The sequence below is a fragment of the Oncorhynchus tshawytscha genome, linkage group LG25 (assembly GCF_018296145.1).
Source record: "Oncorhynchus tshawytscha isolate Ot180627B linkage group LG25, Otsh_v2.0, whole genome shotgun sequence".
Classification (NCBI taxonomy): domain Eukaryota; kingdom Metazoa; phylum Chordata; class Actinopteri; order Salmoniformes; family Salmonidae; genus Oncorhynchus; species Oncorhynchus tshawytscha.
In genome coordinates this window covers 16,935,104-16,949,400 of record NC_056453.1, presented here as the reverse complement: position 1 = coordinate 16,949,400, position 14,297 = coordinate 16,935,104, and the positions used below count along the sequence as shown (strand labels likewise).

At 43.6% G+C, this 14,297-nt stretch overlaps 1 protein-coding gene across 4 annotated transcripts in view; it reads right to left on the bottom strand.

Annotated features, from left to right (window-relative positions):
* The window catches only part of ca10a (carbonic anhydrase Xa), a 313,370-nt gene that overhangs the window by 19,291 nt on the left and 279,782 nt on the right, over nucleotides 1-14,297 (bottom strand). For all 4 annotated transcript variants that reach the window (XM_042306024.1, XM_042306026.1, XM_024387817.2 and 1 more), the window contains one exon: nucleotides 8,194-8,379. In XM_042306024.1, coding sequence (XP_042161958.1) covers nucleotides 8,194-8,379 — 186 coding nt within the window. The remainder of the gene's footprint in view (nucleotides 1-8,193; nucleotides 8,380-14,297) is intronic.

The window sequence follows — 14,297 nt, the reverse complement described above, 5'->3', positions numbered from 1 at the left end:
AGATATTTACTTAACAATAACAAGGCTATATACATATTGACTCGTACAGGTTAGTCGAGGTAATTTGTAAAGTGACTATGCATAGATAATAAACAGCGAGTAGCAGCAGTGTAAAAACAAAGGGGGGGCAGGGTCAATGTAAATAGTCCGGGTGGCCATTTGATGAATTGTTCAACAGTCTTATGCCTTGGCGGTAGAAGCTGTTGATGAGCCTTTTGGTCCTAGACTTGGCTTATATAATGGCACCGGAGTGGATGGCTGCCGTTTTACGGGCTCCTAAACAACAACTATTTTGTTAGATTTTTTCGCATTGTTTGTAACTCGTTTTGTACATAATGTTGCTGCTACTGTCTCTTATGACCAAAATGAGCTTCTGGGCATCAGAACAGAGATTTACTCACCTCGAACTGGACAAAGATTTTTCTTTAATAAGTCAGATGCAAAGGATAAACTGCTTTGTCGAGACAAGGCCCAAATCCCCGTCATCAACGTGAAGAAAAGACAGAGAAAAATGGGGAGGAGGGCGGGGTGCCTTGTAAGAACTCGCCGACGAGTAGATAAACCACCACTCTGTATTATTGGCCAACATGCAATCATTGGAAAATAAACTGGACGATCTACGATTAAGACAATCCAACCAACAGGACATTAAAAACTGTAACATCTTATGTTTCACCAAGACTTGGCTGAACGACGACACGTATAATATAGAGCTGGCTGGCTTCTCCATGTATCGGCAGGACAGAGCAGCTACGTCTGGTAAGACGAGGGAAGGGTGTGCGTGTCTATTTTTCAATAACTGCTGGTGCGCAATGTCTAATATTAAAGAAGTCTCAAGGTATTGCTCGCCTGAGGTAGAATACTTTAATAAGCTGTGTACCACACTATCTACCAAGAGAGTTCTCATCTATATTATTCGTAGCCGCCTATTTCCCATCACAAATCGATGCTGGCACTAAGACCACACTCATTGTATAAGGCCATAAGTAAACAAGTTAAATACAGTTACATATCGCAATATTGTATTGATACTTTGACTCCAAGTAATGATAAAACATGTAATTTAAAAAAGGGTACCGATATCTTGTTTTTAAAAAGTGAGCCAACTGTCTTGTCTCTCTGCAGCAGACATATAGTGCACAATATGTTTGGAACATCAAATCGCAATAAAATCGCTGTACCTATAAAATCGTGAGAGTCGCAATAAATCAAAACACATTTTATTTGTCACATGCGCCGAATACAACAGGTGCAAACCTTACCGTGAAAAGCTGACTTACGAGCCCTTAACCAACAATTCAGTTCAAGAAATAGAGTGAAGAAAACACTTACTAAATATACTAAAGTAAAAAATAAAAAGTAACACAAAAATAACAATAACAGGGCTATATACAGGGGGTACCGGTACCAAGTCAATGTGCAGGGGTACAGGTTAGTCGAGGTAATTTGTACATGTAGGTAGGGGTAAAGTGACTATGCATATATAATAAACAGCAAGTAGCAGCAGTATGAAAACAAGGGGGAGGTGGTCTCAATTGAAATAGTCTGGGTGAACATTTGATTAATTGTTCAGCAGTCTTATGGCTTGGTGATAGAAGCTGTTGAGGAGCCTTTTGGACCTAGACTTGGCGCTCTGGTATCAGTTGCCGTGTGGTCCCAGAGAGAACCGTCTGTGACTTTTTTGGGCCTTCCTTTGACACCGCCTAGTATTTAGGTCCGGGATGTCAGGAAGCTTGGCCCCAGTGATGTACTAGGATGTACGCACTACCCTCTCTAGCACCTTACGGTCAGATGTCGAGCAGTTGCCATACCAGGCGGTGATGCAACCGGTCAGGATACTCTCGATGGTGCAGCTGTAGACCTTTTGAGGATCTGGTGACCCATGCCAAATCTTGTCATTCTCCTGAGGGGGAAAAGGTGTCATGCCCTCTTCACGACTGTCTTGGTGTGTTTGGACCATGATAGTTTATTGGTGATGTGGACACTCTCGACCAACTCCACTACAGCCCCGTCAATGTGAATGGGGCCATGTCCGGCCCTCCTTTTCCTGTAGTCCATGATCAGCTCTTTTGTCTTGCTCACGTTGAGGGAGAGGTTGTTGTCCCTGAGACCACACTGCCAGGTCTCTGACCACCTCCCTATAGGCTGTCTCATCGTTGTCGGTGATCAGGCCTACCACCGTTGTGTCAGCAAACTTTATTTTATTTATTTTATTTATTTATTTTATTTTACCTTTATTTAACCAGGTAGGCAAGTTGAGAACAAGTTCTCATTTACAATTGCGACCTGGCCAAGATAAAGCAAAGCAGTTCGACAGATACAACGACACAGAGTTACACATGGAGTAAAACAAACATACAGTCAATAATACAGTATAAACAAGTCTATATACAATGTGAGCAAATGAGGTGAGAAGGGAGGTAAAGGCAAAAAAGGCCATGGTGGCAAAGTAAATACAATATAGCAAGTAAAACACTGGAATGGTAGTTTTGCAATGGAAGAATGTGCAAAGTAGAAATACAAATAATGGGGTGCAAAGGAGCAAAATAAATAAATAAATTAAAATTAAATACAGTTGGGAAAGAGGTAGTTGTTTGGGCTAAATTATAGGTGGGCTATGTACAGGTACAGTAATCTGTGAGCTGCTCTGACAGTTGGTGCTTAAAGCTAGTGAGGGAGATAAGTGTTTCCAGTTTCAGAGATTTTTGTAGTTCGTTCCAGTCATTGGCAGCAGAGAACTGGAAGGAGAGGTGGCCAAAGAAAGAATTGGTTTTGGGGGTGACTAGAGAGATATACCTGCTGGAGCGTGTGCTACAGGTGGGAGATGCTATGGTGACCAGCGAGCTGAGATAAGGGGGGACTTTACCTAGCAGGGTCTTGTAGATGACATGGAGCCAGTGGGTTTGGCGACGAGTATGAAGCGAGGGCCAGCCAACGAGAGCGTACAGGTCGCAATGGTGGGTAGTATATGGGGATTTGGTGACAAAACAGATTGCACTGTGATAGACTGCATCCAATTTGTTGAGTAGGGTATTGGAGGCTATTTTGTAAATGACATCGCCAAAGTCGAGGATTGGTAGGATGGTCAGTTTTACAAGGGTATGTTTGGCAGCATGAGTGAAGGATGCTTTGTTGCGAAATAGGAAGCCAATTCTAGTTTTAACTTTGGATTGGAGATGTTTGATATGGGTCTGGAAGGAGAGTTTACAGTCTAACCAGACACCTAAGTATTTGTAGTTGTCCACGTATTCTAAGTCAGAGCCGTCCAGAGTAGTGATGTTGGACAGGCGGGTAGGTGCAGGTAGCGATCGGTTGAAGAGCATGCATTTAGTTTTACTTGTATTTAAGAGCAATTGGAGGCCACGGAAGAGTTGTATGGCATTGAAGCTTGCCTGGAGGGTTGTTAACACAGTGTCCAAAGAAGGGCCGGAAGTATACAGAATGGTGTCGTCTGCATAGAGGTGGATCAGAGACTCACCAGCAGCAAGAGCGACCTCATTGATGTATACAGAGAAGAGAGTCGGTCCAAGAATTGAACCCTGTGGCACCCCCATAGAGACTGCCAGAGGTCCGGACAGCAGACCCTCCGATTTGACACACTGAACTCTATCAGAGAAGTAGTTGGTGAACCAGGCGAGGCAATCATTTGAGAAACCAAGGCTGTCGAGTCTGCCGATGAGGATGTGGTGATTGACAGAGTCGAAAGCCTTGGCCAGATCAATGAATACGGCTGCACAGTAATGTTTCCTATCGATGGCGGTTAAGATATCGTTTAGGACCTTGAGCGTGGCTGAGGTGCACCCATGACCAGCTCTGAAACCAGATTGCATAGCACAGAAGGTATGGTGAGATTCGAAATGGTCGGTAATCTGTTTGTTGACTTGGCTTTCGAAGACCTTAGAAAGGCACGGTAGGATAGATATAGGTCTGTAGCAGTTTGGGTCAAGAGTGTCCCCCTTTGAAGAGGGGGATGACCGCAGCTGCTTTCCAATCTTTGGGAATCTCAGACGACACGAAAGAGAGATTGAACAGGCTAGTAATAGGGGTGGCAACAATTTCGGCAGATAATTTTAGAAAGAAAGGGTCCAGATTGTCTAGCCCGGCTGATTTGTAGGGGTCCAGATTTTGCAGCTCTTTCAAACATCAGCTGAATGGATTTGGGAGAAGGAGAAATGGGGAAGGCTTGGGCGAGTTGCTGTTGGGGGTGCAGTGCTGTTGACCGATAATGATGGGTCATGCTTGGCCACACAGTCATGGGTGAACAGGGAGTTTCTTCCAACCCTTACCTCCTGGGGGGCGGCCCGTCAGGAAGTCCAGTATCCAGTTTCAGAGGGAGGTGTTTAGTACCAGGGTATTTAGCGAGTGATGCGCTTTGTGGGCATTATGGTGTTGCACGCTGAGCTGTAGTCAATGAACAGCATTCTCGCATAGGTGTTCCTTTTGTCCAGGTGGGAAAGGGCAGTGTGGAGTGAGATTGAGATTGCGTCATCTGTGGATCTGTTGGGGCGGTGTGCGAATTGGAGTGGGTCTAGGGTTTCAGGGATGATGGTGATGATGTGAGCCATGACCAGCCTTTCAAAGCACTCCACACTACCGACGTGAGTGCTACGGGGTGGTAGTCATTTAGGCAGGTTACCTTCACTATCTTGGGCACAGGGACTATGGTGGTCTGTTTGAAACATGTGGGTATTACAGATTCAGGGAGAGGTTGAAAATGGGTCCGGGAGAGGTTGAAAATGTCAGTGAAGACACTTGCCAGTTGGTCCGCGCATGCTCTGAGTACACGTCCTGGTAATACGCCTAGCCCCGTGGCCTTGAATGTGATTGTTGACCTGTTTAAAAGTTTTGCTCACATCGGCAATGGAGAACGTGATCACACAGTTGTCCCGAACAGCTGGTGCTATCATGCATGCTTCAGCGTTGCGTAAAAGGCATTTCGCTCGTCTGATAGGCTCGCGTCACAGGGAAGCTCGTGGCTGGGTTTCCCTTTGTAGTCCTGCCACATCTGACGAGCGTCAGAGCCGGTGTTGTAGGATTCAATCTTAGTTCTATATTGACGCTTTGCCTGTTTGATGGTTTGTCTGAGGGCATTTCGGGATTTCTTAGAAGCGTCTGCTTTCAAGGAGTGTCCCGCTCCTTGAAAAGCTCTAGCCTTTAGCTTGTGGCAGATGTGGCTGGTAATCCATGGCTTCTGGTTGGGATGTGTACATACGGTCACCGTGGGGACGGCGTTGTCGATGCACTTATTGATGAAGCCGGTGACTGAGGTGGTATACTCCCGGAATATATTCCAGTCTGTGCTATAAAAACAGTCCTGTAGCGTAGCATCTGCATCATCTAACCATTTCTGTATTGAGCGAGTCACTGGTACTGCCTGCTTTAGTTTTTGCTTGTAAGCCGGAATCAAGAGGATAGAATTATGCCAAATGGAGGGTGAGGGAGAGCTTTGTATGCGTCTCTGTGCGTGGAGTAAAGGTGGTCTAGAGTATTTTCTCTCTGGTTGCACATGTTACATGCTGGTAGTAATGAGGTAAAAGAGATTTAAATTTGCCTGCATTAAAGTCCTCGGCAACTAGGGGCACCGCTTCTGGATGAGAATTTTCTTGTTTGCTTATGGCCTTATACAGCTCTTTGAGTGCGGTCTTAGTGCCAGCATCGGGTTTTGGTGGTAAACAGACGGTTATGAAAAATATAGATGAAAACGCTCTTGGTAGATAGTGAGGTCTACAGTTTATCATGAGGTACTCTACCTCAGGCGAGCAATACCTTGAGACTTCCTTCATATTAGACATTGTGCAGCTGCTGTTATTGACAAATAGACACACACTCCCACCACTCATCCTACCAGACGTAGCTGTTCTGTCCTGTCGATGCACGGAAAACCCAGCCAAATGTATATTATCCGTGTCGTCATTCAGCCACGACTCGGTAAAAAATAAGATATTACATACTTTAATGTCCCGTTGGTAGGATAGTCTCAAACAGAGATCATCCAGTTTATTCTCCAGTGATTGCACATTGGCCAATACATATCATATTGGCACCTAAGTATCGTGATAATATCGTATTGTGAGGTCCCTTGCAATTCCCAGCCCTACAGCATATACTGTGCATAATATTAGCCCAGCCCAGAGATGTAGGGGTGCTTTTTACAGATAGTAGCTGAGAATGATAGACCCATAACAATCAACACCAGTCAAACGTACACCATTTTCTGCAAGCCGGAAACAAATGTGAGAAAGAAAGGTGGATGGGTTATATAATACAGATGGAGTTGTAAAACCATAACTTTGGAGTGTTAATGCCTTTAAATACAATGAAGCTCACCATGTATCCCCCCTTTCCCACCTCTCTCCCACGGGCTGGTATTTCAGATGGATGTTTTGCTTTTCAAGCTTGATTATTTTCCCTTTTTGTTCTCATTTCAAGGACGCATGCACAGCCACTGCTCATTTGTAGGCGAAATAACATTTTCTCCATTTCTTTTTTGAAGCCTGCTGCTGGAGCTTTAAGTCATGGCTTTAGTTCCAGAAGGGATGGGCGGGTGGGAAGTGGGGGTATGTGGTGGGTGATGGTGTAACAGGTGTCTTTTTGTATGGCAATTATTTAAGCAAGCGAGGAACACATGTCAGAAAGAGCAAGATTTAGGAGTCTGTGTGCAACCTACCTTTCCTCTCCTCTCCTCCCTCCTCTTCTATCTCTCTCTCTCTCTGGCTTTGAGGTTTAATTTGGAGAATGTTACACATGTACACTAACTCAATCCTACAGTATGTTCAGAATAGTTTCAATTGACAGGATAACACTGAAGCCAGTTACAGTTAAACCACACACCATTTCCTTTCTTGCTCCCCTTGCTGCATGTGTAGATACATCACTTCAGTAAGAGAACATAGCTTTTTCAGATCACAATGCCCAGCTATCCAACGCTCCTCTCCAGATTTCTCCAGAGCCCTCTCTCTTGCCTGCACTCCAGAAATCTCAACACAATGCTGACTAAACAAAGAGCAGCCAGTAACTACTGCTCACTTTCTTTTCTTCTGTTCTGTAGCAACAGATGAAATCAAAACAAACCCGTTGGAGGTGTGATAACGCTGGCGCCGCGACGAGGCAACACCAACACGGTAAACAGTGAGCAGAGCGCGAGGCCAACCTCCCCCTACACGGGTCACATCCCTCCGAGCCCCAGCGTATGCTAAACACTTGTTTTTATTAGGATTTGAATATCGTCTCGCCAGCCTCCGTGGGAGAATAAATGATAATAATTAATTAGAATGAATTTGCCTGTCATACCTACAATTATTCTGTTAGCCCACAAATTGGTTATTGTTATTATGGCTGGTGTGCGTGACTCAGAACTTAGTAAAATGATCAAGTATACAGGAGCTGATTGGAAGCCTCTTCACAACACCCCGCTAATTAAGATAGCTTTTTCTCTGCTGGATCTCGTCTAAATCCTACCGAAGATGCTGGATGACAATAATGTTTTTCAAATTCTACTGATACTGGTTCTTTATTTTTTTAAGGGAGATCGGAGATCTGATCCCCTTACGTATTTGTATTGTTTTTATGATAGGACAAATGAAGATGCAGATTTGGAGATCGATAGAGAGAGGTGAACAGAAAGGATTTAAAGTAACTGTCCAGTGTTTTTCCAGATTTTTATAAAATAATAATTCAAATAATACAATAATTAATTACAATATGAGGGAAATAGCTTTCCTTCCAAAAAAATTGTTAATTCAGTATGTTAAAAATAAGCTTTTCTGTGTTGGAATGGTGTGAGCCTATCCCAACATCAGAATGGTGTGTGCGTATACCGGTCATTAAACCTATTCACGCAAGTAGACTGCTGATTGGCCATCTCAGCCAATGAGCCAACATGACATCATGTTCTATGAGGAAATAGCAAACCTTTTTGAAACAGTCTGTTTGAGATAGAAGTTTGAGGTTGGGTGTTTTGTCTCTTTATGCTTTGGTCACCAATACAAGTATTGGACAAGTCAACAACATTATTTGGGTATGAGTTAACAGAATATGAACTTTTAAAAGTGAGATTTTCACTGGACAGTTACTTTAAGGGTATAGGCAGTTGGCCGAGCCAGGGCTTAAACCCTTGCCGCCAAAGGGGCGTATATGACCCATAGGAGCATTACTGCTAGACCAAACTCAGCACCTAGTCCCTTGCCCTTGTACCTCTCCTGAGAAGGCCTGTCCGTTGAGAAGGTGTTCAGAGCCCTGTCCGTCCTCGCTGCCGAAGTGCAGCCGGATCTCCTCCAGGCGATGGCTGTACGTCATTGGTCCACCAGAGATATTCACAAGGTGCTCCTTGTCCATTCGCAGTGAGACGTGGCGGCCCGTGTTGTACATGGTCCCGCCCACCTGAGGACAGAAAGAAGGAAGAACGATCAGATTTAGTATTCAATTAATAAACCAAATTTTAACATCCCAGTGTAAAGGACACACGTTAGAAGTCAGTAGGGGAAGGTGTTTGATCATTTCACTGCTAACCTGATCACCCATGTTCAGAAGGCTAATAGTAGCATGCCCCCAAATACTTGAACCAACATACTATACTGCTGTCTCAGTGACATGCCTGTTCACATAACACAAAAACTCATTTGAATCTCTAGCATTCACAAGCACTTCTGTGATTCACTACAGATAAAATTGGTCAGTGTTACCTGGTGTTAATTTTTCAGTGCAACATTTCTAGTTTTGATTCAGGTGTTAAATTAACTATGTACGTTTTAAATTAACACTCATTGGTGTACACTATCCCCAATGTTGGTGTTTATAACTATTATAAAATTAAAACCACGTCCATCATTAACATATTTCCCAGCATGCTCTATTGCAGGTAGATTTTTTTGAATTGTTAGTTTCAATATCTTTGTTTTTTGCATGTACATTGATTGATTAATTAATATTATGCTACTCAAATATAAATAATAGTTTTTCTAAACTAATCCAATCTTCTACTTTGACTTATTGCACCCATTACCGAAATGGTTGTTCCAGTTTAAATGGTTTAGGTAGTCTTATGGTTTAGCTAAAAAATAATTTCTAAATGTTGAATATCTCCACTGTGGCTAGATTCCAACTAGAAATATATAACTTTGCAAGCCATCTTTATGTGACTTGCAGGCCTGAAAACTATGAATTTCAGGCCACTGTATTAGGTTAAAACTAGGCCATCAAAATAAGGCATTATTAAAGACTTGTTGTATTGTGTTTAATCTAATTGGTAACATATTTCCTTACTTTTTCACTTGGTGAAGGACTAGTGATGTTACATTTGATACCGGAGCTCTGAGGCATGTGTCAAATTCGCAAAGCAGTTTAGTTTGAAGCAGTGTGCCGATACCTGTATCGCTTTATCATAAGCACGTGATCAATGACGTCCGAAGCTTCGTTTTGTCAAACAACCACCTGATTGGTTTGGTATTGGTTTTGGTAGAAGAAAAAAGGCTACGCTGCGAACTTGCTACGGCGTGTCGACCTCATCTATAATAATTTGGCTGTTCTAAATGATTTTGACCAGCAGGAACCTCTAGTGTACACTGTGTTGATCAAAGCCTCGAGTAATGAACCTATTTTTGACACAATTGGCTGGAAATGCTTCCTGAAATGCTTCGGGAAGCTTTGTTTCCCCATCACCACATAGGACTAAAAATGGATGAATGCACCAACAACCATCTCTCTGTCACTAACAATAACAGTCATAGGTGGTAACTCTACAATTCACTCAAAAGATAAGGTACTCAGGGAAATGTGCAAATAAGGCTTTACACTAAGCAGTGTGTTCATTTAACACTGAAAAGTGTGGACCCATATAGACACTGGACCAGCGTTAAATGTAACACTGCCCGTGTTGATTTAACACGGGAGAATTTGCTGTGTGAGTAACAGTCTCAAGGCTTAATGTGCTACAGCGTCTAAGTACGAGAGACAGTGTTATCTGAAACAACAACCCTTCACAATACAAAAGAGATGTGGAATTAGAGGGGAGGAGGAAGATAAAAACACAACACGAGGGGTACGGGTTCAAAGACTGAGGCCGTCGGAATCCCCTCGGAATCGATTGGATCAGAGGCTTTAAGGGGAAATGCAGCCGTACAACAGCAGTGAATAACGATCTTTATCAGTGGATGTGTTTATTTATTTATAGCCAGTAGTTTCAAAGTGAACAGTTGGTATTGCAGGCACGATTCGACGAGAGCTTCCATAGCTCTTATCTCGCTCTTTCTTTTTTTCTCTCCCCTCTCTCCACTGCTCTCTCTCTCTCCCTCTCACTCCCTGTATTCCCTCTCTCTCCCTTGCCTTTTACCACTAGCCTTCAAAAAGACCCCCTCCCCCCAAATTCCCAGAGAAAGAACTCTGCTCACACATCGTAAATATTTCATAGAACCTTTGAAAAATCTATGATTTGAAAGGGGATAGAGAGCGCCCGGGAGAGAGAATGTGGGAAAGGGAGGGAGCGTTGGATCAAGTGCCAACGGCAAGAAAGGTAGAACAAAGAAAGAGAAGCAGCACTTTTTTTTTTAGCTCTGCTGATCTGGCCGGTTACCTCAGCGGCGTCGGAATTACCCCTGAAAAGGCTGGAATACCTCAACCCCCCTCAAGACAACTCACCTACTCAGCCCACCATTATGCATGAGAACAAGGCTGAGGTGAATGTGTCATTATGTGGCTTTCTCAATTCATATAGAATCACTGTGGCTGTGTAATGAGCGACGTGGGGGGATAATAGGATGAAGTTATGTAGCAATTCAAAGAACCAAGATTATACACCTCAAAGATAATTATGTGATTTACGACATTGTACGGCGGGAGGGGATTGAATACTGAATAGCCTGAAGGCTTTTCTCCCCACATCGTATCCAATGTTACACTTCTATGCAGTACGGTGCATACACACACATGGTCCGGAATAACAAGTCTTTCCATCCAATATCTGTTCCTGTGGTTGAGTGCACATCCCAGGATAAATGGCTAAAGGCAACAGGGTAAAAAGCGAGGCTAGTGGAGTGTGTATTGAGCTGGGCAAGGAGAGAGAAGTGATGGTGTATGGCTCTCTGTCTCATAGTGATACGCTGATAGGAATAGAGAAACCCCCTAGACACTCAAATCAAATCAAATTGTACCTTACAGTGAAATGCCTATCGACGAGCCCCTAACAAACAACGCAGTTTAAAAATTAAAAATACGAATAAGAAATAAAAGTAACAAGTAATTCAAGAGCAGCAGTGAAATAACAATAGCGAGACTATTTACAGGGGGGTACCGCTACAGAGTCAATGTGGAGACTATACACAGGGGGGTACCGCTACAGAGTCAATGTGGAGACTATATACAGGGGGGTACCGCTACAGAGTCAATGTGCGGGGGCAACGGATAGTTGAGGTAATATGTACATGTAGGTAGAGTTATTAAAGTGACTATGCATAGAAGATAACAACAGAGAGTAGCAGCGGTATAAAAAAGAGGTGGGGGATGGGGGGTCAAATAGTCTGGGTAGCCATTTGATTAGATGTTCAGGAGTCTTATGGCTTGGGGGTAGAAGCTGTTTATAAGCCTCTTGGACCTAGACTTGGCACTCCGGTAGAGAGAACAGAAGCAGAGAGAACAGTCTATGACTAGGGTAGCTGGAGTCTTTGATCATTTTTAGGGCCTTCCTCTGACACAACTTGGTATAGAGGTCCTGGATGGCAGGAAGTTTGGCCCCAGTGATGTACTGGGCCGTACACACTACCCTCTGTAGTGCCTTGCGGTCGGAGGCCGAGCAGTTGCCATACCAGGCAGTCATGCAACCAGTCAGGATGCTCTCGATGGTGCAGCTGTAGAACCTTTTTAGGATCTGAGGACCCATGTCAAATCTTTTCAGTCTCCTGAGGGGGAATAGGTTTTGTCGTGCCCTCTTCACGACTGTCTTGGTGTGCTTGGACCATGTTAGTTTGTTGGTGATGTGGACACCAAGGAACTTGAAGCTCTCAACCGGCTCCACTACAGCCCAGTTGATGAGAATGGGGGCATGCTTGGTCCTCTTTCTCCTGTAGTCCACAATCATCTCCTTTGTCTTGATCACGTTGAGGGAGAGGTTGTTGTCCTGGCACCACACAGCCAGGTCTCTGACCTCTGTCCTCCTCCCTATAGGCTGTCTCGTCACTGTTGCTTTGAAACAGTGTTGCATGATCAGTCAGTCAGTGTTGCATGATTTGGCAAGGACACTGATCCTAGATCTGTGCGTAATGGACACTAATAGCCAAAGTGCAGTGATATGGAATTACATTTCAGCTACAGATAGCCAAACCAACGATTCTATCATTAAAAGACAGAGGATATTATATCACTTGAAATACATTCATGTGACAGCAACATTGTGGATTGTTGCTAACTTCCACAGCCATCCAACATCCATACAGCAATGTGTTGTGTGAATCATATAACATGGCCCAGGTATCGTCAACAGAGTCCACTGAGTTATTTCACTCTACATCTCAAGCGATAATTTGTATTCATGAATTCAACATTATATGAGTAAATGCTTTGCTGCACTTTAATTTCTTAACTTGACAGTTTTATGTGTGACGTCCCCATGTTGCTTTGACAGATCTAATCGCCACGGGTGCCAGCTTTGAAGGGGGAACATTTTCGTTTTTTATTTCATTTTGTGTTGAGGTTCGTATGTGTGTGTGTTGATACGTTGACTCACACAAAAACACAAACACGTTGATAGTAAACCACGGACTATTAGACTCATCAAAAGTATGTTTTGTCACTTCAGACAAGTTCTTCTCACGAGGCACAAGAAACAGAGTGACAATCTAAGCTGAGAACACCAACACAGTGTGTCATTCGAACCAAAGCATCCCATCCTCCATATCAAACCACAATCACACTAACATCTCTCGTAAACAACATCTCTATTGTGGTTTCCTGACAGCTGACATTTCTGTTCTCTCTTAGACAAGGAAGTTGGTTTCAATACCACAGGAGTATACTAGCCAACAGGAGAGAACAACAATCAGCAGTGTACGTTAGGGGAGGGGAGTGTTTGTACCCACTTGCTTGTGTGCATTTGATATGCGATCACAAAGCTCTATTCTATAGTACCACTCCACCACCTGCGGCTGGAGTGGGCAGAACACGAGGAGGGTGGGAGAAGAGTAGAAAGGGGAGGAAGATCATCCTCACAGAAGAGAGGGGAGGAAGGATGGAGAGAGATAGAGAGAGAGAGAGAAAAACGGGAATGGGAGTCTTTGACTGAGCATTTTTAAAAGGATCCTCTCGAATAGTGTAAATGGAAAAGTTCATTCAAGAGGTCAAACTATTATTTTCCTCAAGCTTCATCTCTCCTTCTCTAACTCAACATCACAGGATTTGTTAAATCAGAACCTCTAACATGTTTTTAATTTGTTCATTGATGTTTTCTACAGAAGATATTCTAAAGCCAATTAAGCTGTAATGATGACCACAACAAGGAAATATTGTATTCAAGGTAATCATCCCGACAAGGTAAACATGTTATAAAGGAGTTTGCTCTGTGTGTGTCTAGGGGGCCTGATACTATATTACCAGCTCAGATACAATATCAATAATATGAAACGACAATGTCACAGTAATGAGAAAAACAGAACAGTCATGTCTACTAAACACACAGGTCAATATGGTGATATTGATACAAGATGATCCTAAATGCTCTATTATTGTGATTAACGTATGTTGTATCATTAAGAACATAACGACACACAGCTAATGTTGCTGGTGCATGTATGAATTGGACCATAACCATAACTCCAGAAGCCATGGATTACAGGCAACATCCATACTGAGCTAAAGGGTAGAGCTGCCGCTTTCAAGGAGCATGACACTAATCCGGACGCTTATAAGAAATCCCGCTACGCCCTCTGACGAACCATCAAACAGGCAACGCTTCAATACAGGACTAAGATCGAATCCTCCTACACCGGCGCTGGTGCTTGTCGGATGTGGCAGGGCTTGCAACCTATCACGGATTATAAAGTCAAACCCAGCTGAGAGCTGCTCATGGCACCACACGGCCAGGTCTCTGACCTCCTGCCTCTCATTGTTTTTGGGGATCAGGCCTACCACTGTTGTGTTATCGGCAAACTTAATGATGGTGTTGGAGTCGTGCCTGGCCATTCAGTCATGAGTGAACAGGGAGTACAGGAGGGGACTGAGAACACCCCCTGAGGGGGTGCTGCTACTGCTGACTTGGCCCTCATATGTCGCTCAAGAAGCCTGTGTTCCAGACTCATGATGAAGTCTCTCATGCT